General features: G+C 37.0%; 1 protein-coding gene across 11 annotated transcripts in view; it reads right to left on the bottom strand.

Moving 5' to 3' along the window:
- Positions 1-272: 272 nt before the first annotated feature.
- Positions 273-27,185, bottom strand: part of ALG13 (ALG13 UDP-N-acetylglucosaminyltransferase subunit) — a 79,231-nt gene continuing 52,318 nt past the window's right edge. For 4 of the 11 annotated variants that reach the window (XM_055267328.2, XM_063634272.1, XM_055267333.2 and 1 more), the window contains exons 22-28: positions 26,782-26,853; positions 26,093-26,164; positions 24,330-24,495; positions 16,245-16,493; positions 8,353-8,393; positions 3,443-3,617; positions 273-1,184 (exon numbers count right to left, since the gene is read on the bottom strand). In XM_055267328.2, coding sequence (XP_055123303.1) covers positions 922-1,184; positions 3,443-3,617; positions 8,353-8,393; positions 16,245-16,493; positions 24,330-24,495; positions 26,093-26,164; positions 26,782-26,853 — 1,038 coding nt within the window. In that variant the 3' untranslated portion in view covers positions 273-921. The remainder of the gene's footprint in view (positions 1,185-3,442; positions 3,618-8,352; positions 8,394-16,244; positions 16,494-24,329; positions 24,496-26,092; positions 26,165-26,781; positions 26,854-27,185) is intronic. The other 7 variants (XM_055267329.2, XM_063634273.1, XM_063634269.1 and 4 more) reach the window with 6 other exon arrangements.

The raw sequence follows: 27,185 nt of genomic DNA, 5'->3' as shown, positions 1-27,185 counted from the left end.
AACACACACACACACACACACACACACACACACACACACACACAACATAAAAGGAACATTTTCTGGAGAAAAGGCATAGATATGGTAGTATGTGCTGCAATGACTCTAGATTAAATAACATCTCAAGTGGCCCTGCAACTACTCCCCACCAGTTCATGCTAAAAATTCACATTCTTTTGCAACCAAAATGCCAGAGAAAAAACATGTTGAAACAATCAAATGTCTGGTACTCTTTGCTGACATGAAAACGCAAAAAGAAAAAATCCCACTCGTTTTGGCAATTTTAAATGCTAATTTTTATTTACTGCTAACTGTGCAAAAGACACCAATCAATACAGTGCAGTAAAACACTTACATACATCCAGTATTAAACAATAGCGTATGGGATAAATCTAAAGCAGAGAACCATGTGCCTTCAAAACTGATATCACAGAATGCAACTGGCTTCAGACAATTCTCAAGAAACCTGAAGAGCTCTTTAATTTAATATTAAGTGAGTTACCCAGAAGCAAAGACCCTTGGTTTTACTTTCTAGAAAAAAGTGGAAGTTATTCCAATTCTGCATGGTTTAATATGATGTGTGATTTCTGAACCAACGAAATACTTTATATTCATTTTATCAATTGTTACCATCAGCTAATATAAAGCTGACAAATGGCTGATAGGAAAACAGCTGAATACAATGAAGTATGCTCAATATGGGGCTAGTTGTACATCCATCTCAATTTCCTTAGTCACAGCCCAAAATAATACCCCTTAATTTTAAAGTACTATTTTAAATCAAAAGATAAAATAATTTTAAAGACAAATACAATAGTAAACACTAATCACCTAAATCATTTAACGACTAACATAAAATACTTTTTAAAAACAAAAACAGCAAGAAAATGGCAGTGCAAGAATACTTCATACTGCTGGATCTCACATACCCTGAGGTACATGAGAAGCTGGGGGAGATGGAGCAATATAGCCAATTGGCCCAGGATTTATAGCACCATGAATTTGAGAACCACCACCATATGCTGTACCAACTGGATGCCAGGGGGGAACACAGGAATAATCTGGCACAACCGGAAGGCAGGAGTCAAAACCTGGCAAAGGTGGCTGCCCATAGGGATCTGACATTACTGGATAATAGACTGCTCCATGAGGGACAGATGAAGAATCAGCATTCGGAAAAGTATCTGAAAGAAGGAATGTACACAGTCTACTTTATATACAAATATTCACCAAAACAGAACCCCATGCAACAAAAAGTGGATGTTCTTATGTGTGAAAATAAAATTTATTAACTATAAGAAAGATCACAGCAATTGCAGCAGGAGTACTTTAAATACAAATAATGACTAAAGATAATATGAAAATTTCCAAATTAAAAAACTGTGAAATATATGTGTCAAATCTGTTCAATGTACAGACAGCTATCTTTCTGGGATGATTTAGGTATCAACAAGCTAAATACATAAATATTCTCCAAAGTCCTTCTAGTTAATTAAATTATTGTAAGAGGTGGTCACAATCGAGTTATCCAATAGTTTTACAGTATACATCATCAGAATAACCATTTAGCAATGAAAGACTCAGGTGTCTAGACATTCTGGTCTATACCCAAAAGTATAGTTCTGAAGAACACCCTAAAAGTGTCATCTCCTGAATGTCATTAAGATCAAATTTGAATTTCATAGCATTTTTGCCATGAGTCAGTTCCACTAGAAATAAATGCTGTTTTAATCTTGCTATAATGAGTGTACACATTAGACCAAAAAAAAATTCATTACTTGGGCTTAGATTAACTCTGTGAAATTAAGACTGCCACTGCCTCATAGTTAACTACAATTAAAAATAGCTCTATAAAAGGTATATTGCACAAAATTAAAAAAAAAGATTGACACTGTAATATGCTTTAAAAATGGATAGGAAGAGAGAAATTAGTATTCCTAATATGCACCAGGTAATAGTATACTTATACATAAGGTCCCAATTAGTTCTTGTTACAACGCCGGCAAGTCAGGTATGAACTCCTGACCTCAGGTGATCCACCTGCCGCAGCCTCCCAAAGTGCTGGGATTATAGGCGTGAACCACTGCACCCGGCTCAGTGAAGTATTTTAATACCTAGCCTTTCAGATAATTGTAGATATTCTTTGATGCTACACCCAAACTACATAAGTGGTAGTTCCTCAAAGGTCACTAGCAATGTGGATTTTTCATGCTCTGTTACATTAAAATCCACTGTTTTATCTTGCACTTGGAAAGATCTGTTACAAAATCACACCTTGGTCATATCATGCATTGGTAATTGGGAAACTCTTCCTTCACTGAGTTATGCAGATCTTCCAAATGTTGACACATTTCCTCATACAATTTAAGAAACTACATTCAGCTCTACTTATCTTATTATAGGAGTTTTAATTGGTGGGAAGGTGTCAAGCTCATGGTGGAAGACACATGTTTTCCAAAATTCTAATTTTTATTTGAAAGCTAAAATTGTATCTTTGACAACAAATATTACTAGTTATTTATCCTAAAGTGACAGGCTCACTTTGTTCATTTAAGAAAATGCCGGCCAGATCAACTAAGTGTGAATAATGATAGTTTATCCCTCTTTCAAGTCAGCAAGTACAACTCATAACAGCACAAGTCTTTTTCCTTAAGTTAATCATTATACTTCATTTAGTATGCAGAAGTGTTTTATAAGTAGTTTCATTTTTGTCACAAAGAAAAATACAACTATTCAAGGATAAAAATTTAGTAAAGATGTCTTTGATTAAACAAAAAAAATAAGATTGGCCATTTTGGTACCATGGGTGTGTGGCAGTGAGAAAAACACTGATTACTAGCAGAGTCTGGGGTCAGTACCAACTTGTGCTTAGGTGCCAGCAGTTTTACCCACCACTGGTTTCTATGCCCTCAATGAAAATGCAAGCCAGTGAAAGGGGCAAATAAAATCTTAGTATTATTGTGAACACTTCTGACCTCATGAATCCCTTGAAAGAGTCTTAGGGACCACAAGAGGTCCACATATCATGCTTTGAGAATCACTGGTGTAGTATATGGACCTGATGAAATATATGAAAGCTATTTTTTTTTTTTTTTTTTGAGACGGAGTCTCGCTCTGTCGCCCAGGCTAGAGTGCAGTGGCGCAATCTCGGCTCACTGCAAGCTCCGCCTCCCAGGTTCACACCATTCTCCTGCCTCAGCCTCTCCGAGTAGCTGGGACTACAGGCGCCCGCCACCACGCCCGGCTAATTTTTTTGTATTTTTAGTAGAGACGGGGTTTCACCGTGGTCTCGATCTCCTGACCTTGTGATCCGCCCGCCTTGGCCTCCCAAAGTGCTGGGATTACAAGTGTGAGCCACCGTGCCCGGCCTGAAAGCTATTATTGAATTACACACAATAAAATCCAACTGTGTTTCTTGCTGGCAATCTCATTACATACTCACCATTTGCTGATGCTTCCGCCTGTATGCCATCTTCTCTCCTCATCTCACTGTAGAATTGAGGAACGGTTTGATCCACCAGAGGTGGCTCAGTATAGACTGGATAATTCTCTACATGAAGCTGCTGCTGCATCTGTGGCACATAGACCATGGAGTGCCAGTAGCTGTGGTAATAGCACTTGAGCAAGAAAGGGCAACAAAAAAACCAGAAACTTTACTTTTCTCTATTCTTAATGTAATACAGTTCCCCACAGACAAAAAAAAAAAAAAAAAAAAAGTAAGAATTGGGCCATGATTTTCAGGTGAGGTAGCAATGACTTTTTTGACCTAAAAACTTGACAGTCTGTTCTCTATTAGAACTTTGGGATCTTTTGCAGCATTTGTATCTCATATTTAAACCTAAGAATTCTTTTAGGAAATCATCTAAAAGACCTGTATACAAAGGTGTCTTTTATAGTATTTTTAAAAGCAAAAAACATTGCACATAGTATTTAACAACAGGGAACTGGATAAATTATATACCCGTAATGAAATATTATACAGGCAACGAAAATCATGCTGTCAAATATTTAAAGAAAAAATGCTTGTATTGTTAAAAGATTAAAAAATTATACAGCATAATCTGTAGTTTGTAAAATACAAAATTGTAAGAAAATATATAAAAGTATACAGTGATCATAGAGGTGATTTTAGTTTTCTTTATACCATAGTATTTTCAAAATGTACTACAATGGATACTATGATTTCTAATAAGAAAAATATTGAAATATCTATTCAGCATCTCCTGGTATTCCATGATGTAAAAGGCAGGAGAATATTTTTAAATGCTTAAGTGAAATAGATTACAAAGTTTCCACATGTGACTATAATAAACTAACAGAAGGGGCAAGCGGTTTATCAATTCTTGAAACTAAATTTAGGAAAAATAGTCTCAAAGAACAAAAACCCACCCCATTACTCTCAACTTATAGATGTATACTATTTGGGAAGACAGTTTTCTTGGCACTGACATGTCTAAAGCTTCAGGGAAATCAGTGTCACAGAATATGAACTAATCTGAGCATTATCCAGGAGAGCATAGAGTTTATCATCATCTGACAGATCTTAAGATGCATTATTCCTTTCAGTAAATATGCCATCTTGTTACATTTTAAGTCAAGTGTATTTCAGAGGGAAAGTGATCCCTGAAAGACTAAAATAAAAGAGCTCTCACCTCAACTCAGAGACATCTTTCACTGATAAAGACATTTGTCAGTACCCACCTGCCTCTACAACTCAGGGGAGTGGTGAAAAAAGTGTTGAGCAAGCATCTATGAACACGAGTGCTTTAAAAATACAGCTATTTTGATTTTCATATTTATTATACAAGTTTTGGGATACACATGCAGAACACGCAGGTTTGTTACATGGGTACACATGTGCCATGGTGGTTTGCTACACCCATCAATCCGTCACCTACATTAGGTATTTGTCCTAATGCTCTCCCTCCCCTTGCCCCCAACCCCCCCGACAGGCCCCAATGTGTGATGTTCACCTCCCTGTGCCCGTATGTTCTCACTGTTCTCAACTCCCACTTATGAGAACATGCGGTGTTTGGTTTTCTGTCCTTGTGACAGTTTGCTGAGAATGGTTGCCAGCTTCATCCATGTCCCTACAAAGGACATGAACTCATTCTTTTTTATGGCTGCATAGTATTCCATGGTGTATATGTGCCACATTTTCTTTATGCAGTCTATCATTGATGGGCATGTGAGTTGGTTCCAAGTCTTTGGCATTGTGAATAGTGCTGCAGTAAACAAACATGTGCATGTGTCTTTATAAAATGATTTATAATCCTTTGGGTATATACCCAGTAATGGGATTGCTGAATCAAATTGTATTCCTCATTTTAGATCCTTGAGGAATTGCCACACTGTCTTCCACAATGGTTGAACTAATTTACACTCCAACCAGCAGTGTAAAAGTGTTCCTATTTTTCCACATCCTCTCCAGCATCTGTTGTTTCCTGACTTTTCAATGACTGCCATTCTAACTGGCATGAGATGGTATCTCACTGTGGTTTTGATTTGCATTTCTCTAATGACCAGTGATGAGTTCTTCATGTTTGTTGGCCACATAAATGTCTTCTTTGAAAAGTGTCTGTTCATATTCTTCACCCACTTTTTGATGGGGTTGTTTATTTCTTGTAAATTTGTTTAAGTTCCTTGTAGATTCTGGATATTAGCCCTTTGTCAGATGGATAGATTGCAAAAATTTTCACCCATTCTGTAGGTTGCCTGTTCACACTGATAGTTTCTTTTGCTGTGCAGAAGCTCTTTAGTTAAATTAGATCCCACTTGTCAATTTTAGTTTTGCTTTTGTTGCCATTGCTTTTGGTGTTTTAGTCATGAAGTTTTTGCCCATGCCTATGTCCTGAATGGTATTGCCTAGGTTTTCTTCTAGGATTTTTATGGTTTTAGGTCTTACATTTAAGTCTTTAATCCATCTTGAGTTAATTTTTGTATAAGGTGTAAGGAATGGGTCCAGTTTCAGTTTTCTGCATATGGTTAGCCAGTTTTCCCAGCACCATTTATTAAATAGGGAATCCTTTCCCCATTGCTTGTTTTTGTCAGGTTTGCCAAAGATCAGATGGTTGTAGATGTGTGGTGTTATTTCTGAGTCCTCTGTTCTGTTCTATTGGTCTATATACCTGTTTTGGTACCAGTACCATGCTGTTTTGGTTACTGTGGCCTTGTAAAATAGTTTGAAGTCAGATAGCATGATGCCTCCAGCTTTATTCTTTTCGCTTGGGATTGTCTTGGCTATATGGACTCTTTTTGGTTCCATATGAAATTAAAAGTAGTTTTTTCTAATTCTGTGAAGGAAGTCATTGGTAGCTTGCTGGGAATAGCATTGAATCTATAAATTACTTTGGGCAGTATGGCCATTTTCATGATACTGATTTTTCCTATCCATAATCATGAAATGTTTTTCCCTTTGTTTGTGTCCTCTCTTATATCATTGAGCAGTGATTTGTAGTTCTCCTTGAAGAGGTCCTTCACATCCCTTGTAAGTTGGATTCCTAGGTATTTTATTCTCTTTGTAGCAATTTTGAATGGGAATTCACTCATGATTTGGCTATTACTGGTGTATAGAAATGCTTGTGATTTTTGCACACAGATTTTGTGTTGTACACAACTTCAGACTTTGCTGAAGTTGCTTATCAGCTTAAGGAGTTTTTAGGCTGAGACAATGGGGTTTTTAAAATATAGTTATGTCATCTGCAAACAAAGACAATGTGACTTCCTGTCTTTCTATTCGTATACCCTTTCTTTCTCTTGCCTGACTGCCCTGGCCAGAACTTCCTATACTGTGCTGAATAGGAGTGGTGAGAGAGGACATCCTTGTCTTGTACCGGTTTTCAAAGGGAATGCTTCCAGCTTTTGCCCATTCAGTATGATATTGGCTGTGGGTTTGTCATAAATAGCTCTTATTAATTTGAGATACATTCCATCAATACCTAGTTTATAGAGTTTGTAGCATGAAGGGGTGTTGAATTTTATAGAAGGCCTTTTCTGCATCTATTGAGATAATCATGTGGTTTTTGTCATTGGTTCTGTTTATGTGATGGATTACATTTATTGATTTGCATATGTTGAACCACCCTTGCATCCCAGGGATGAAGCCGACTTGATTGTGGTGGATAAGCTTTTCAATGTGCTGCTGGATTTGGTTTGCCAGTATTTTATTGAGGATTTTCACATCGATGTTCATCAGGGATATTGGCCTGAAATTTTCTTCTTTTGTTGTGTCTCTGCCAGGTTTTGGTATCAGGATGATGTTGGCTTCATAAAATGAGTTAGAAAGGAGTCCCTCTCTTTCTATTGATTGGAATCGGTCAGAAGGAATGGTACTAGGTCCTCTTTGTACTTCTGGTAGAATTGGGCTGTGAATCCATCTGGTCCTGGACTTTTTTTGGTTGGTAGGCTATTAATTACTGCCTCAATTTCAGAACTTGTTATTGGTCTACTCAGGGATTTGACTTCTTCCTGGTTTAGTCTTGGGAGGGTGTGTGTGTCCAGGAATTTATCCGTTTCTTCTAGATTTTCTAGTTTATTTGCATAGAGGTGTTTATAGTATTCTCTGATGGCAGTTTGTATTTCTGTGGTATCATTTTTCATTGTGTCTATTTGATTCTTCTCTCTTTTCTTCTTTATTCACCTGGCTAATGGTCTATCTATTTTGTTAATCTTTTCAAAACAAACCAGCTCCTGGATTCAGATTTTTTGAAGGGTTTTTTGTGTCTCTATCAGCTCTGCTCTGATCTTAGTTATTTCTTGTCTTTTGCTAGCTTTTGAATTTGTTTGCTTTTGCTTCTCTAGTTCTTTTAATTGTGATGTTAGGGTGTTGATTTTAGATATTTCCCGGTTTCTCATGTGGGTATTTAGTGCTATAAATTTCCCTCTAAACACGGCTTTAGCTGTGTCTCGAAGATTCTGGTACGTTGTGTCTTTGTTCTCATTGGTTTCAAAGAACAAAATACAGTGCCTTAAATTTCTTCGAATTTGTCTAATTTTCACATAAAATGGAAAGATAGTCATAAAAGTATTTTAGGATAATTCATTTATTTTGAGACAGAACACCACAGTGAAAGTTAGCATGTAATGTTAAATATGATGGCTCATCTAATATATGCTGATTATGCTGCTTACAGCCCAGTACCCCTCCTCTCTTCAGTTTTAACAACTATTTTATAAGAGAAACTAAAGCACTGGAGGCTAAAGCATACAACTGAACTATATCATCTTCAGAGATCTCTTAGACAGAAATAAAATTTTTAGTCCCCTTAGTGCTTTTGGCTTTTGAGGTGATTATCAAAACGGTCTATACTTTGAAAATAGGGCTTATCAAATAAATTTTAACATGGCACTTACCTGCAATCCTAGATTGAAATAGTACTGCAAAACTTTTGTATCTAAAATTAAAAATAAAAAAAAAATTAGTGACTTGACTGACATAAGCAATTAGAATTATCTTTTAAAAGCTTTTCTGGCTGGGCACGGTGGCTCATGCCTGTATACTCCCAACACTTTCGGAGGCCTAGGTGGGCAGATAACTTGAGGTCAGGAGTTCAAGACCATCCTGGCCAACATGGTGAAACCCTGTCTCTACTAAAACTATAAAAATTAGCCAGACGTGGTGGCGGGTGCCTGTAATTTCAGCTACTAAGGAGGCTGAGGCAGGAGAATCACTTGAATCTGGGAGGTGGAGGTTGCACTGAGCCAAGATCATGTCACTGCACTCCAGCCTGGGTGACAGAGTGAGACTCCATCTCAAAAAAGAAAAAAAAAAAGCTTTTCTGTTTGAGCATTATTAAGATATCAATGTAATCTTGCCACATTAATACCACTCTCAATTTTACCTTATAGTAAATGACTACTTACCTGCCAATATAGGTAAAATTATTTTCTCATCTAAGGTTTAGTTACCAAATAAAATTTTTATTTCTAATCTTAATTTTAGGCAGATGTTACAGTAATGTCACTTCAGTAATATTTAGGAAGAATCCAATAAAGGCATTTTCTTGTTTGTTTCAAGATGGAATTTTTACTTTAATACACTTCTAGAACATAAACAATCATTTTGGTCCTCAGTTACTAGCACTTATATACAGTACAGACTAATACTCTACTGACAGAGATTAGTGATGCCTGCTGAGACAATTAGAACAATATGAAACAATTCATCCTGTTTTTATTTACCATGACTGACATACCACCACCAGAACTCCAAAGAGAAGGGCAATGAGCCAGGTAATTTCTCTTGACGTGAAACTAAACTATTTCATAAATGAATAAAAACTGTTCTTAGCATTCCAATTGTACCTAAATGTATTTTTATTGTTTGACCTGAGATCCACACCTATTTTTATTTATAAAGTAATATAACCTGAGTTCCACTAACAGATGAACTTTTAGAAAACCCCTCTTTAAGTTGGAGACTCCCTACACATACAAATACATTTATTGCCATTTTTTAAAAAATCAGCTTGTATTTTGACTATTATATAGGAGCACAGCATAAAGCCTAATGCTCAAGCTACAGAATATTTTTAAAAAATAGCAGGAAATAAATTCATGAGTGGCATAGGATTCTACTCGATTCATATATGTATCAAATAACTTGTATACACAAACGCACATAGCAGTATTAATAGAAAGTGAAAGCAACCCAAATGTTCTTCAACTAATAGATAAAATATGATACGGACATACTTTGGAGATATCATGGCTTTGGTTCCAGAAAAAAATAAAGCCAATATTGCAAAGAAGTGAGTCACACCAATTTTTCGGTTTCCCAGTAAATATGCTTATGTACTGGGCATTATGCTTATGGCCGGGCGTAGTGGCCCAGGCCTGTAATGTGAGCACTTTGGGAGGCCAAGATGGGTGGATCATGAGGTCAGGAGATCGAGACCATTCTGGCCAGCATGGTGAAACCCCGTCTCTACTAAAAATACAAAAATTAGCCAGGTGTGGTTGCACGTGCCTATAATCCCAGCTACTCGGGAGGCTGAGGCAGGAGAATCGCTTGGGCCTGGGAGGTAGAGGTTTCTGTGAGCTGAGATCGCACCACTGCACTTCAGCCTGGCAACAGAGCAAGAATCCGTTGCAAAAAAAAAAAAAAAAGTTATGCTTATATACTATACTGTAGTCTTTTAAGAGTATAATAGTGTTAGGTCTAAGAAAACAACGTACATACCTTAATTTTAAAATATGTTATTGCTGGCCGGGCACAGTGGCTCATGCCTGTAATCCCAGCACTCTGGGAGGCCAAGGCAGGAGAACCACTTGAGGTCAGGAGTTCGAGACTAGCCTGGCCAACATGGAGAAACTCCATCTCTACTAAAAATACAAAAAATTAGCCGGGCATGGTGGCAGGTGCCTGTAATGCCAGTTACTCGGGAGGCTGAGGCAGGAGAATTGCTTGAGCTCGGGAGGCAGAGGTTGTAGTGAGCCAAGATTGCACCACTGCACTCCAGCCTGGGTGACAGAGACTCTCCATCTCAAAATAAATAAATAAATAAACAAATAAACAATACAATACAATACTGCTAAAAAAAAAATGCTGACAGAAATGAAGGGAGAAAAGGGAGAACATACTGTTGGAAAAATGGTGCCAATAGATTTGCTTGACACAGTGTTCTCACAAATCTTCAATTTGTAAAAAAAATAAAAATCACAATATCTGTAAAACACAATAAGACAAAGTGCAACAAAATGGAGTATGCCAATACATACATACAATGCAATTTTTTTGGCCATAAAAAAGAATAAAGTACTGATACACGCAACAACATGAACCTTGAAAATAGTATGCTTAGAGAAAAAAGTTAGTTGCAAAAGCCCACATATTATATGATTCTATTTACATGAAATGTCCAGAATAGGCAAATCCATGGCCAAACTAGAGGAGCGATTGCTAAGGCCAGGGAGAATGGGGAGCACCTACTAATGAATACACGATATATTCTCAGGGTTAGGAGAACTTAGATGGGCGAGTGAATGGGGAAAGAATTTGAGTTGAAGCACCACGCCAGCAAAGGCTTAGGAGAAGAAAACCTGCTACATAGAGTTCACACAGGAGTAGAAAGAGATAAGGTTGGAATAGAGACTAGATTGCGGAAAGTCATAAATGCCATACTTAGTCTGTTGAACTTTAATCTACAGAAACCAAAGAATCACTGAAGAGTTCTGAGCTAGGAACAGACACGAAGTGGTATAGTACCAGAGCAGTGAGACCAATGGAGAAGCTATTCTAACTGTTCAGGGACAAGGTGATAAAGGCATGACCTAGGAAAGAGGCAGTGGATATTTTTTAAAAACACTCTGTGAAACACAGATTTTTAATAAATCAGCCAAGGGTAACATGCAAAAATCAATTTTATTTTTATGTACAGGACAAAATTGGAAAATAAAAGTTTTAAAATTCTGTTTACTACAGCTCCAAAAACCCAAATACATGGGAACACATTTAACAGAAGATTTGGAAGACTGCTACACCAAAAAAAAAAAAAAAAAAAGTTGAGAAACCAAACGCAACCTAAATAAATTGACGGGTATACTATGATACCCTGTTTATGAATTCAAAGAGACCATACTGTTCAGAATTGGCATTCTCCCCAAATTGAGCTATAGGTTATAAACACAATCCCTAATTTCCAGAGGGTTTTTTTGTTTTGCTTTGTTTTGTAAAATTTGATAGCGTAAGAGACATGCAAATGACTCTACCTTACTTCAAACCTTACTAAAAAGACAGTATAGTACTGATGTAAGGATTAAAAAATTGATCAGTGCAACAAAAGAGGGAACAGAAATAGACCTGCACTTAAAACAGTCATTTGATTTTTGACTAAAACACCAAAGTGATCCAACGAGGAAAGGAAAATCTTTTTCACAAATGGTACTGCTGGAATACTGGAGATCCATAAAGAAAAAAAAAATCACCTCCGCCATCCACAAAAATGAATTTGAGATGGATAGTGGACTTAAACATAAAACTAAATGAATTAAGCTTTTAAAGGAAAACATAGGAAACAATCATAATGACTTTAGAATAAGACAAATAAGGCAAAGGTTTTTTGTTGTTTTTTTGTTTTTTTAAATTAAGTCAGAGTTTCGCTCTGTCACCCAGGCTGGAGTGCAGCGACATGATCTCGGCTCAGTACAACCTCCACCTCCTGGGTTCAAGTGATTCTCCGGCCTCAGCCTCCTGAGTAACTAGCATTACAGGCGCGCACCACCTCTCCCGGCTAATTTTTGTATTTTTAATAGAGACATTGTTTCTCCATGTTGGCCAGGCTGGACTCGAACTCCTGACCTCAATTGATCTGCCTGCCTTGGCCTCTGAAAGTGTTAGGATTACAGGTGCCAGCCACCATGCCCGGCCAGTTTCTTAGATTACAGAAAGCAATACACACCAAAAAATGATCAATTATATTTCATCAGAATTAAAATCCTCTACCCATCAAAAGGCACCATGAAGAAAACAGATAAGCCACAGAATAGGAGCAGATATTCACAAAACATACCTGACAAAAGACTAGCATAGAGAATATGTAGAGAACGTCGGCAACTCAGTAACAAGCACCCAATAAAAAAGAAAGTAGTCAAAATATGTGAACACTTTACAAAAAATATGCAAATGGCCAATAAGCACATGAAAAAAGTAATCAAACAACTGGACATCCACATGCAAAAAATATGAATCTATACACACTTTACATACTTCACAAAAAAGTCACTCAAAATGGATCACAGACCTAAAAGTAAAATGCGAAACATAAAACTCCTAGACGATAACATAGGAGAAAATCTAGATGACCCCGAGTCTGGCAATTACTTTTTAGATAAAATACCATAGGCATGATCCATAAAAGAAATAATTTATATGTTAGAGTTCTTTAAAATTAAAAACATCTGCTCTGCGAAAGACACTTAAGAGAATGAAAAGACAAGCCACAGACTTGGAAAAAATATTTGCAAAAGACATACCTGATATAATGGACTGTTACCCAAAATATACAAAGAACTCTTAGAACTCAATAAGTAAACAACCTGAATTAAAAACGGGCCAAACACCTTAACAGATGTTTCACCAAAGACATATAGATGGCAAATAAGCACATGAAAAGATGCTCCACGTCAGATTTCATAAGGGAAATGCAAATTAAAACAATGAGATATCATTACACACCTATTAGAATGGCCAAAATCCAGAACACTGACAATACCAAATACTGGCATGAATGTGGAACTACAGGAACACTCATTCATTGCTGGTGGGAATGCAAAACGGTATAGCCACTCTGGAAGACAGTTTGACAGTTTCTTACAAAATAAAACACATTCTTATTCAACAGAGCAATTGTAATCCTTGGTGTTTCCCCAAAGGAGTTAAAAAAAATATTTCCACAGGGCACGGTGGCTGACGCCTGCAGTCCCAGCACTTCGGGAGGCTGAGGTGGGTGGATCGCGAGGTCAGGAGTTCAAGACCAGCCTGGCCAACATGGTGAAAACCCATCTCTACTAAAAATACAAAAATTAGCCAGGTGTGGTGGTGGGTGCCTATGATCCCAGCTGCTCAGGAGGCTGAGGCAGGAGAATCGCTTGAGCCCGGGAGGCAGAGGTTGCAATGAGCTGAAATCGTACCATTGCATTCCAGCCTGGGTGACAGAGCAAGACTCCATCTCTCTCTATATATTTCCACAAAAAAACTTGCACATGGATGTTTAGGGCAACTGTAACCAAAAGTGGAAGCAACCAAGATGTTATTCAGTAGGTGAATGGATCTATAAACTGTGGTACATTCAGATAATGATTTGGTGAGGAAACTTAAATATGTATTGCTAAGAGCCACTCTGAAAAGGCTATAAATTGCATGACTGCAACTATATGCCATTTTGGAAAAGTCAAAACTATGGAGACAGTAAAAAATCAGTGATTGCCAGGAGTTGGGGGCTGAATAATAATAGGCAGAGCACAGATTTCTGGGGTAGAAATGCTCCATTATCGCATACATGTGATGCTATAATTAAGGATACATGTCGTCATTCATTTGTCCAAACTCATGAAAGTGCAAGAGCAAGAATGAACACTAATATAAACTATGGCCTCTGGATGATAATGATGTGCCAAGGTAGGTTCATCATTGTATCAAATATACCACACTCTGGTATGGTGGGGGACACTGATAATATGGGAGGCTATGGACATGTGGGGGCTGGTGGAAAATGGGAAATCCCTATGCCTTCCTCTCAATTTGGCAAGGAACAGAAAACTGCTCTATAAAACAGATTTTTTTAAAAACATGATCAGTCACCAGAATGGATAAAGTTAAAGAGAGTGGCGACAATAAATGTTGGTGGGCAAGGGAAACTACTGGAATTCTCATATGCTGCTGGTGAAGTGCAAAATGGTACAACTTTGGAAAAATGTTTGGCAGTTACTTATAAAAGTAAACACATATCTCTCTATGACCCAGCAATTCCACTGCTGGGTACTTGCCCAAGGGAAATAAAAACATATGTTTACAAAGACTTTTACAAGAATGTTCATAGCAGCTTTTTTCATAACAGCCCCAAACTGGAAATAGTCCAGCTATCTATCACCAACAGGAGAATAGACAAACTGTGGAACAGTCATACAATGAAATGCTACTCCACAACGAAAACAAATGGACTACTGACACATACGACAACAGACAAATCCCAAAATTATGCCAAGTTTAAGAAGCTCTCCATAAAGATTACATACTATATGATTACATTTCTATAAAATTCTAAAACAGGTAAAACTAATCTGCGGTAGAAAAAAGCTCAAACAGTGGTTGCCTCTAGGGGGAGCATGGGAAAAACTGGGAAGGAGCATGAGGGAAATTTGCGGGACAATGTTAATACTTTATACCTTGATAGGGATTTGAGTTACACAAGTGCATGCATGCATATGTTAAAACGAAACTAATGTGCATTTAAGTTTTGTACATTTCATTATATGTAAACTGTACATCAAAAGGAAAAAACTACTTAATGGTATGTATCCTGAAGTTTTTATGGGGAAGTGTACAAATGTCTACAATTTACTTAATGTATCAAAAAGAAGATGGATTAATAGAGGTGGATGGAGGGAAAGATGGATAGATATGTGATAAAGTATAAATGTTAATGATAGAATCTAAGTGATAAATATGACTTCATTTTAAAATTCAACTTGGATGAATGTCTGAATATTGTCATAGTAAAATACTGGAAAAATACAAAATCAGCATTATGTGGTGACTAAGTACATCTCGGGTACAGATAGGTAAGGGAAGGGAGAGTAGTAAAGAAATCAGGGTTTAGATATTGGGCAAATTAGGTGGAAATGATACCACTATTAACCAAATAAAAAACCAAGGAGAAAAGTCAATGTTTTGTGTGGCCTGGGGAAAAGATAAATATGAGGAATTTCATTACTGAAATGAAAACTAAAAAGCTAAGTGAAAATGTCTAGCAAGTATCTGGAGACAAGTAACTAAAACTTCTGACGCCAAGGCTAGCTAGATTTAGGAATAAACTACATAGAAGTAACAGTGAAGTTTAAAGGTAGGGAAAAAACAGATGGGAGTTAAAGAAAATCTTGGTGATTAGGGGTTGGAAAAAAGAAGCAAAAATAGAGAAGCAGCTAGAAAAACCAAGAAAATATTATAGCAAGAAAGTATAAGCTACAAACAATTCTCAACTATAATTCTCTTGAGAAATATGCCAAACTGAGGAGTAATAAAGAACTTCCAATGAAAAACTACTCCTTAGATGTTTAAGAAAACACAGCTCAAATTCAAGGCAGATAAGACTCCTAATCCCCATTCCCCCAAATTTTTAAAATTCAGTTGAAATTCTAAATATGAAAGACTGCAATAACTCATGCACTTGTGGAAAGAATTTAAGAAATAAAGAAAAATTTGATACCAAGTCCTGTTTTGCAAGGAAAACAGTTAAGAAAAGCAAAGATATCCATTTGAGAATCTTCTTCAGGGTAGGCATGTAGCTACCAAAGAAACAAAACAAAACAGCAGCACACATAAACTCAACCATCCACTTGTTGATTATGTAGAAGATATTCTCAGTTTTCAGCTTTTAATTGCTCCTTTCCTTAGTCACTTCCAGTATTGTGTTCTCAAGTCAATTTTCATTTGGTTCCCCATTCCCCAACAGGTCAACCAGAGAGATATGCTCTAACAATATTTTTTAAGTCGCAGACCCCTCACCTAAGTCTCAAAATCTACTTACCTTGAGGCAAATCACTGCCGCTTGGATCACAGGAATAAGGTGGAGGTGGTAGTGGTGGTGGTGGTTGTAAGTTTGAAGCCTCTCCCACATCAAGAGCAGGAGGAGGAGGAGGAGGAGGAGGAGGAGGTGGTGGTGGTGGTGGTGGTGGTGGTGGTGGTGGTGGTGGTGGTGGTGGTGGTGGTGGTGGTGGTAGAGAGGCACCAGCATGAGGAATAGCAGAATGGCATGGATAGGATGGTGAGGCAATCACTAACAAAGAAACAAAACATAAAGTAGCAATACACAACTATACTATAACACCTTATGAACAGTAGGCTCATCTACTTTTCTTGTCTCGAGTATGGTCAAAGAACTCTTAATTCTTAAGGTTTGGCTTTAAAAAAAAAACTTGGAGAGTGAATTGTCTACATTCTCTTAGACATACCAATGGAGAACTAGTTCACAACAGGTCATTTTGATTTAAGAAAAATATTGGAAATTAAAAGGGAAAAAACTGGAAGAGGCAGAGCTTTGACTATCAGACTTTTGAACATTTAGCTAACAGGTACATAAATAAAACATAATTAAAGCAAAATTTTTACTTAGTTTAATACCCAATGCAAATTTAAGAATGTTTTCAGCAATCTGTCACTCTCAGTCAAATCACAAAATGCAGAAGCTAATAAGAGATGGACTAAAGTGCACAGACTGCAGATTTTAGCAATCCTTGAAGGTTTCTACTGGTAGCATCTCAGGAATATAGGGAACTTTAAATCATGAACGTTCCATTTCTAAGGAGGTACAGAATCTAAAAACAGGTTAGATACAGTACCTTATCCCTTTAGCTTTCTATACCTGTTACTACAGCTTAGAAATAATCAATATTTAAAAGTTTTTGACATAAGAAATTCAGATGTAATTATATTTAAATATTAATCCTCTATGACAATAAAGGAAACAATGTGGTTACAACCTAGTAAAAACACGTACCTGCATGTATGTATGACATAACACGCAAATTTGTTAATTTTTATAAAAGATGAGTAATACAAACCTTCAAGTTTAACTGAATAATTTTAGCCAGCTTAAATCCAAGTACAAAATTTCATCATTTTGTTATCTGCATTATCATTTTAACCCTGAGAAACATAGAAAGTTTAGTCTTACCATTCCATAAATGTTTAAAGTCAGAGTTCTAGCACACTGAGTTTAGCATAGGAGCACAGGAACAATTCACACAAGCTGAATTTGTTATTCTGATATTTTAGCAAGACATAATCCACATTGTCTCCATTTAGTGACCAGTACTAACAATATACTTATCTATATCTTTTGTACATTTACAGGCTAACAGTAATAGATCTGTGTCTTCAGGTGATGTAAAACTTGATAAACAACTGTTTAGGAGTGATGCAATTATCTCTTGATTGTGGTGGTGGTTACACAACTCTATGCATTTGTCAAAGCTCACAGAACTGGGCACCAAAAAAATGAATTATACTGTATCTAAATTAAACAGTAAGTTTTTAAAGCTTGCTCAACTAGCTGTTTTGGAGTTTTGTCATATATTTCGAAATCTCTACTTTTACAGTTTTGGGAAAGGAATTTAATTTTCAGAATATCCCCAAATGTTCTAGATACAAATTTTTTTTAATAAAATGGCTCCTCCAACAAAGCTCTGCTCTTATTCCTTTTAAACTAGCACTGAAAACGTATCATGCCATTTAAAAAAAAAAAAAAAAAAAAAAGCAAATGGAGAAAGGCAATTAGCTGAAGACAGTAGAATGTGATTAGGATCACCAGGTAAAAATCAACTACTAGACATAGAAGTGGCTAAATACATTCTCACGGGCCTGAAAGAATCAAGAGTAGACACAATTTGGAGATTATTTTGTCTGAATTCACCTTCCTTATAAATGCACAGTATTACAATAAACCCTCTAAGTAAAAGCTTTTACAATTTCAAGTTTCTATAGAGATGCATGAGCTTCTCATCCGCAGACTTAAGAAGAGCTCCACAGGCTTAACAGATACACTTCAAGGGATGGCTCAAGAATTATAGAAACGTCTTCTAAAATACTAGTAGAAATCAATGTAATGCATTCAGAATGCTGATTCCCCCCATCCATGTAGCTGTAGTCTGCTTCAGGACACTTCAGAAGAGAACATAAATATATATAATAAGATATTGCTGCTTCTCTAGAAATCAGAGAGCAGGGCCAAGGCCAAGGTGTGGTGAGATGCTCCAGTGCAAAATTTAAGGGGCTACCAAAACTAATACAAAGAAAACTATTACGAATACAACATCAAAATTTTCAATAAAGACAGGATCCAACCCTGTACTTGCATGACCCCAAGAGTATATGCCTTACTCAATGCACCTTAAACCTGACCCACAGATCCTGTCTTTATTTAAAATTGATACTTTGTTCTCAAATTTTTTATATTAATCTTTATTTTTAAAAATGATGAATTAAAGTGTTATTTATCTTGATTACCGTGTTTTTTTTTTGGCATTCCATTGAATTTTGCACTCAGGGACAGTCACTGATCCCAGCCCTGGGAAAAGACTTGGGAACATTTACTGAAACCCAGAGTTTGAAGTTGACAGGATTTAATGCCTAAAAGGAGACTCATATTTGAAGGCAATCATCGTATCTTGTTACCTGGCAGATTAGCAGTCACTTAAGGATGGAAGGGGCCTGCCAGAGAGACATATGAAGAACAAAGTGGGAAAAATCAGTCGTTTCATCTATAGGATTGACAAGAATGACAAAGAGCAACTAAAAATCAGCCAGATCTAGTAAAGATCTATAGTTGAGGTTCATTAAGTGACCGAGAGAACAAAAAGTAAATAAATGAAGGCAGTATGCATTTTTAGAAAAATCTGGCATTTAAATCGTAATCTTTCAATGATTCCACATAAATAAAACATTACAATGCTTGCTTCATCTGTCACTTGAATTTAAGCTCAGACAGCTGCTAGAAGCAGACAGCAAACATTTTCCCTTACAACTAGCACAAAGTAGTAAAAGTAGTGTCTACATTAACATTTCCAGTGAAAAAATTGTATCATCATTAACATTTATTGTATGTTTTTGTTCCAGGCACTGTGCTAAGCACTCTTTTTTTTGAGACAAAATCTCTTGCCCAGGCTGGAGTGCAATGACGTGATCTCAGCTCAATACAACCTCTGACTCCTGAGTTCAAGTGATTCTCTTGCCTCAGCCTCCAGAGTAGCTGGGATTACAGGCATGTGCCACCATGCCCGGCTAATTTTTGTATTTTTAGTAGAGATGGGGTTTCCCCATGTTGGCCAGGCAGGTCTCGAACTCCTGACCTCAGGTGATCCGCCCACCTCAGCCTCCCAGAGTGCTGGGATTACAGGCGTGAGCCACCACGCCCTGCCCACTTTATCTTTTTATAAATAAAACAGATACAGCAAACAAATCAAATATACTGCTTAATGAGTTATTTTAATGTGGATACTACCCATGTCTATAAATACTTTTCCCTCCTACCATAACCAACCGTTGTTTTGACTTTAATAGTAATCACTTCCTTGGGGTCTTTTCAGAGTTTTGTCACTCAAATGTGCATCCTTGAACAGTAGTTTTTTGTCTTGTCCATTAAAAAATTGGGTATTTCTTGAATGTCTTAATCTATTGGTCCTTCCTCCATCCATTTCCTGACAAGTTCTGCTTTAAAGAACCTGGGCCCTTTGACCTGACAAGCTTCCCATAGTCTGGATTTTGCAGATTACATACTTATGCTGCAATCCAACATGTTATTCTGTATTTCCTGTCAATAGGCAGCTAGATCCAGGAGATTGAATCAGATTCAGGACTGATTCCTTTGGGACATCTATAACATCTATAGCTAATGTTTGACTGACTTTGCAATCTTAGTAGCTACTGATGTTTAATGTCCATCCATTTAATAGGAACTGAAAAATTATTTTCACTTTTTAATTGATTAGTTAGAATACTATTACAAAAAGATACCTCCCCTCATCTATTTGGCTATTCAGTAGTATAGTTCATATAAGGAAGGCAGAATAAATGTTTGATCATTTCATGTTCCAGTTTTCAAGAAAATTAATTGATTTCCTATCATCCTCTTAAAGTAAGCAATTTTTAAAATATCACTAAGAACTTTTATATTCAACATACTTGGTATATTCCAATCTATTGCAATGATCATTGTTGAGGCTCAAATTGTTCCATCTTTGGCCAATGGGAATCTCTTCTTTGTGATGGTTTCTGAGTCCTTTTGACATAATGCCTATACTCTTTGATATGTTCCTTGCTATCTGGTATGACAAGATGTTCCAGGCTCATCTTGAACATTTCCTGCCCAGACCTGGAATCAGCCATTTCTCCACAGAGCCCAGTTTATTTTTAAAAGTAATAAATGGTATTTTAAGACCACAAACTAGGTGCTAGGGATACTTATTGTTTTCAGGCCTTTCAATGGACAGAGTGAGGAAACATATACACATACTTAAAGATAAAATATCTCAAGTTCATACTGATACTTCTAATTCAAATTCAAGACTATAAAAGCTTTTAATTAACCTCTATAACATCTGCATTACCTTTTTTCCACACTAAGAATCCTGGTTCACAAGACACAGGGGATAAAATTAGAATATCCCAGAATTACTCATTTGCTTTAGCCCACATTACACAGTCTCGGAATAACTTTCTGAGTATCTAAATTAAAGAATCTGATATGACTGAGAGCATGAAAAAATGCTTTGCCCATATTCTCTCAATTCTATCATTTAAAAAAATGACTACAACTACACCCTCCAAACATAAGGCTATTACATAGTATAGTCTCAACTTCTCAGCCCTCATTTGTCTTACTTCTACAGGTAACTATGTATTTAATACTTACCATCACGTCTTATGTCTCTAATGTCTCTAATTGTTCTGCCTCTAATTGTTCTGGTACACAATACCAGAACAATGTCTCTAATTGTTCTGGTAACCTAAAACTCAAAGTTCATTCTCTAGTACACTGTTGTCCAATACAATTTTTTTGTGATGATAGAAATATTCTAGATCTCTGCTGTCCAATACAGTAGCTACTAGCCACATGTGGCTTTTAGCACTTGGTATGTGGCTAATGCAACTGAGGAACTACAGATTTACTTTATTTAACTAATTAATTTAGTTTCTACACGTGGCTAGTGATTACCCTGCTTGACAGCACAGTTCTCACAGATTCATCAGGAAGGGCTCATGGGAAGAATATTCTTGGTTTCTCACATGTTGCCCTTTCTGCTTGGAAATCAGTTTGACTGGATACAAAATTGCTGGTTCACATATTCTTTCCTTGGGTATCTTAAATGTTATTCCACTGTCTTCTAGCATAAAGCAATGCTGTCAAAGTTTGATGATTATCACTGTATTTCTCTTATACGCCACAGACTCTTAGATACTCAGGACTTTTTAACTAGCAATTTTATTAGAATATTCTGCTGTTTATTGCTCTGGGTCAATGTTCTCAGGTATTCAGGGTGCTGTTTCAAGTATGTACTTTTAAAACTTTTAAACTTATGGTTTGACTCTGTGTCCCCACCCAAATCTCATCTTGAATTGTAAACTGAGTTGTAATCCCCAGATGTCAAGGGACAGACCTGGTGGGAGGTGGCTGGATCATGGGAGCGGTTTCCCCTATGCTGTTCTTGTGATAGTGAGTAAATTCTCATGAGATCTGATAGTTTTATAAATGGCAGTTTCTCCTGCTCTTTCTCTCTCTCCTGGTGCCTTGTAAAGAAGGTGTCTGCTTTCCCTTCGCTTTCCGCCATGATTGCAAGTTTCCTGAGGCCTCCTCAGCCATGCAGAACTGTGAGTCAATTAAACCTCTTTCCTTTATATATTACCCAGTCTCAGGCATTTCTTTATAGCAGTGTGAAAACAACCTAATACAAAACTTCAGCAAAGTTTTCTAAATTATAGCTTTTAGTATTATTTTGTTCCTTTACTTTGGTTTTTTCAGAGACTTCTATCCGTGTTTGATCTCATTTGCCTAACTTCAAATATGTCGCTTTTAAATCTTTATCTTCGTTTTTTTTTTCAATTTTAGATTTCCCTCTTCCTACATCTTTGTTTTTTTTTTTAAAGTTTATGGCCGGGCGTGGTGGCTCATGCCTGTAATCCCAGCACTTTGGGAGGCTGAGGTGGGTGGATCACTTAAGCCTAGGAGTTCAAGACCAGCTTGAGCAACATGGCAAGACTCTGTCTCTATAAAAACACAGTAATTAGCCGAGCGTGGTGGCGTGTGCCTATAGTTCCAGGTACTAGGGGGCTGAGGCAGCAGGACTGCTTGAATCCTGGAGATCCAGGCTGCAGTGAGCCATGATCATGCCACTGCACTCCAGCCTTGGTGACAGAGCAATACCCCGTCTCAAAAAAAAAAAAAAAAAAAAAATTAAAGCCTAAAGCACTCATTTCTCTTAAAAGCATTATCTGCTGTACATACAGAGTGGGTATCCCTAATTTGAAAATCTGAAATTCAAACTGCTCCAAATTCCAAAACTTTTTGAGTGCCTACATAGTGCTCAAAGGAAATGCTCATTGGAGAATTTTGGATTTTCAGATTAGGAATGCTCAACAAGCATAATGCAAATATTCCAAAATCTAAAAAAATCCTAAGTCCAAAACACTTCTGGTCCCAAGCACTTTGAATAAAGAATACTCAACCTGTATTTGCTCAAGCTCATTACAGTTTAGTCTCCATTACTAAAATGACCTTCTCCCCTTCATAATTCTTTGCTGAGTTCTATCACCTCAGGTGAGTTTTTCTAATTCTGATTTATGTTATTCTTTAATGTTTTGTATTATTAATATCTTTAGCTCATTTTGAAATAGTTTGTCACAGTTTTTAGTTTGTTTAGATCTGTTTAGTGTTTCATTTCTAATGTTTTCATTGTCTGTAGGGATATTCTGCTTTTTATTCCTTAAGATATATTTGTGTAGCATTTGACCTTAATCCTTTTCTTTTGTTCTTTTCCCTGATCTGCTCTTTTCTCTATCCTGATCAATTCAGATTCCACTCTTAGCAGTTTCTTCCCAGTTAGGAATACTATCCTAAAAGGGAACTCTGGCAGGTCAATTTTGAAGAGTTAGAGGTTAAACTGTTCTAAGCCCTTTAAGTCCTTCTACTATGTGCCTCATGCACTCACCTAGTATTAGAGAGACCAAATCCCTTCCCAGTTTTGGCTGCTGCTTCCAAATTGTGTGCCATACTTTTCAGTGAATTCTTATTCACTGGAATTCTCAGGTACATAAGACAACATCCTCCATGCTTCTATGTTCTTGCTCCCTCACAGACCCTGATAGCATGCAGGTCTTGTGACTGGTGGTTTGTCCCTACCTGCTTAAATCCTGGGGCTCATGGGGATACCTTGTCACCTAGTTTTTTGTAGGTGTCATGGGTTTTGACTTCACTATTTCCATTTTTATTTTGAGACTCAGAAAAGCTAATGCTGTTGTTGCCACCACCTTCCTAAAAATCTGCTGATAATTTAAAATTTTATTAACTCACTGAAAAGTCCACAACCACTTCATGAATTGGTACTATCAGTACCCCCAAACCACAGATAAAAAGCTTCAATAATTTGTACAAAATTACACAATAAGTTGTAAAACCAGGATTCTAACCCAGATCTTTTAAATTCCAGAGCCTGTATCTTTTATTATGATGTTTACAGGACAATTATTCATTACGAAGGAACGTGTTTTATAGAATAAATTCCTGAAAAGTTTGCTATAAGGTGAGAAGCATCACTATCTTAACTCTTACATGATAAAACTTAACTCAAGGTTTGAGAAACTAGTACAAGTCCCCTAATTCAGCAGGTAGCAAAATGAAAGGTATAAAATCTTACCAGCACGAAATTTTCAAGAATAAACTTGAATCCCTGACTCTCAAATCTCATGGATTCCTCAATGGCAGAACATAATTTATTAAGTAGGTTAAATAAATTTAATTCTGGAAATTAAAGTAATGGTATCTAATTACCAGAATAGCTGGATGTGCATGTTCATGAATAGGAAAAGAGGCTTCCAAAGTAAGCATCTGCTAATAACCTACCTGGCCTGCCATGTGTAGGTGGAGATACAAATAGAGGCTGTATAGCATTCTGTGAGGAAACTGAAGTGGTACTAATAGCTTGATTAGCTGCTGCACCGTTAGATAAGACTGGAGCTGGAACATTACTGGCACAGGAATCTGCAACTGCTGCAATATTTCCCATCACCTGTAAGTGTGGAAGAAAGTTCAAAACTCTAAGTTTGGTTTTTCAAACAGTAGATTATCTGATCCTAAACTTCAGAAAATAGTAATTAGTTTAGATAACTAAAACACTGAAAGTCAATCTTTATGTAAACCTTATATAGGAAGGTTATTTCTTTCAGAAGATCTTAGGTCACTTGAGAGCTTTAATTTTTTAATTCATTTATTTCTAAAAAGGTAATACATTACTGCGATTTGAAAATCAAGTATTAAATCGTATACAATAGAAAGTTTCCTCCAAGCCCTGTCCTCCGTCTGCCTAGTTGCCCGCTTCCTAAACAGTTAACCTCTGGGCTTCCTGCATATTATTCCAAAGATTTGTAATTCATTTTTATATGCATATATATTGCCCCACACAAGCAAACCACCTTTTTTTTTTTTTTTTTTTTTGAGACAGGGTCTCACTCCCATTGCCCAGGCTGGAGTGAAGTGGCATGATTTCATTCACTGTAGCCTCAACTTTCCAGGCTCAGGTGATTCTCCCACCTCAGCCTCCTGAGTAGCTTAGGACTACCGTCACGCACCACCACGCCCAGCTAATTTTTTATATTTTTAGTAGAGACGGTTTTGTCATGTTGCCAAGGCTGGTGTTGAACCCCTGGGCTCAAGCAATCTGCCCGCCTTAGCATCCCAAAGTGTTGGGATTACAGGCATGAGCCACCACATCTGGCCTACACTTTTTTCAAGAGAAAAGGTGCCTTGCATTTTTTATAACATTGTAAGACTGTAATTTTTTTTCTGCTTAGGCCACAGCTCCTTAAGAGAATAAACTATTTTTCCACAGCACCCAGTACAGGGCTGTGCACAGAAAGATATTCAATGAATGGCAACAGACTCTTCTTGAAATACTGTCCTCACTGGGAGTCTCCATTTTCTTCCCACCCAACTGCAGTGTGGCTGCTACCCACACTGGTTCTCTGAAACTGTATTCAAAGTCACCAGTGGTCTCTATGTCAACAAATCTTAGTAGACTTCTGTTAAGTCTTATGTTGCTTGACCTCTTGGCAGCAACTGACACCTGGCTGCTCCTTGAAACATTCTCTTCCTAGGGCTTCCATAATATTCCTCTCTCATGCTCTTCCTCCCTCCTTGGATGGTCCTTCTCTGCTCATTTTCTAAAATTTGATAATCCACGGGCTCTGTTCTAGATGCCCTTCTCAATCTCTTCCTTTGCCCAGGACGATCTTGTTTACTCCTATGGTTTCAGCTACCTTTTTATAATGCTGACTCTCCATTCTACAGGAAAGCTTTAAAATTAAGTTTCAGTTAATGAGACAGAATTGATGGGTAATTTAGATTAACTCACTCTTTATATAAAAGAGGCTCACAGTAGACTATGAGTAATCTAAAGCCAGCACATAGAACAGTGTCTGGAACACAGTAGATACTCAATAATTTGTTGAATTAATTTACTAATCACTGTGTCAGACACCAGAAGGTACAATAATACCTAAAGGAACGAAAGCAGTTGCTTTGAAGTATGATGAAGGTAAATGAAAAGAGAAAATTCATTTTTCTGTGTTCAGGCCATTGTAACTGCTTAATAACACTATGAAGATTACCTTCTGGGGGTAGTTGTATGAGGTAACTGTGTCCTGAGGAGACATAGAACATGATTTTCTGTCCTGAAGAGACTTTAATGAATACAAAAATATAGTTAAATAAAAAAACAAACAACACATCAATAACTTTGTTTCAACATATTTTAAAACTATATGAAAGCGATCAGTCCTGAAAAAATTCAAATTTGGAAGTGACCCCTAAGACAAAGCTCTAAAAGTTATGACTCTAAAATGTGATGCAGGTGACTGTTTTGTTACATATCTACAGAAATCCTCAACACATCTAACTCAAGTCCTGATGTAGATACTAAAATGTAACTGATAACTGAAATCTAAACACTCTTTCAGTGATCTTTGCCTTAAAAGCTTGAAGCACCATAGGACCAACAATAGTTTTGCTTAAAAAAAAAAAAGGCATTCTATCTGAATATGTAGCTTGGTACAAGGGTAAACTGGTTATTCAGCTGCATTTTATCTAAGCGGGATTTAATAGATATTGTGAGATTCAAATATCATTCTCCTCTGGCTTAAGACCCTGTCTTTCTAAAAGTAAAAATGATTTTGAATGGCTTGGACTCATGCATGACAGACTGTCATGGCAGCAAAAACTCTACCAGCAGAGATTGGTTACATTAGTAACAGCACAGAGAGAACAGGGAAAGGTAATCACAGCAAACAACAAAAGGTACCTTACTGTGAAAAGGTGAGCCCCACTTAACATGGACAATTCCAAAGTCTGTGTTCAAGTATAGCCAAAGCCCCTGTCAAAAAGCAAACATTTGCCCTGGCTCAGAAGTTCCCAAGTGAATACCAAATGCTTCTAGAGAAACATTTATTTGAGTGTTAGACATGGAAATAAGAAGTAGAAATAAATGTCCATGATTTCTTAGAAGGCTTTGCCTGGAAATCTTTATTCAAGGAGTCCTGCGTTGGACAAAAACAAAGGTAAATAGATGGGACTTAATTAAGCAAAAAAGCTTCTGCACAGCAAAAAGAAATAACCAGCAGAGTAAACAGACAGACAACCCACAGAGTGGGAGAAAATCTTCACAATCTAGCAATCTATACATTGGACAAAGGACTAATATCCAGA

Source organism: Symphalangus syndactylus, chromosome X (assembly GCF_028878055.3).
Source record: "Symphalangus syndactylus isolate Jambi chromosome X, NHGRI_mSymSyn1-v2.1_pri, whole genome shotgun sequence".
Classification (NCBI taxonomy): domain Eukaryota; kingdom Metazoa; phylum Chordata; class Mammalia; order Primates; family Hylobatidae; genus Symphalangus; species Symphalangus syndactylus.
Note: the sequence above shows the minus strand (reverse complement) of the source record. Positions and strands in the feature narration are given on the sequence as shown.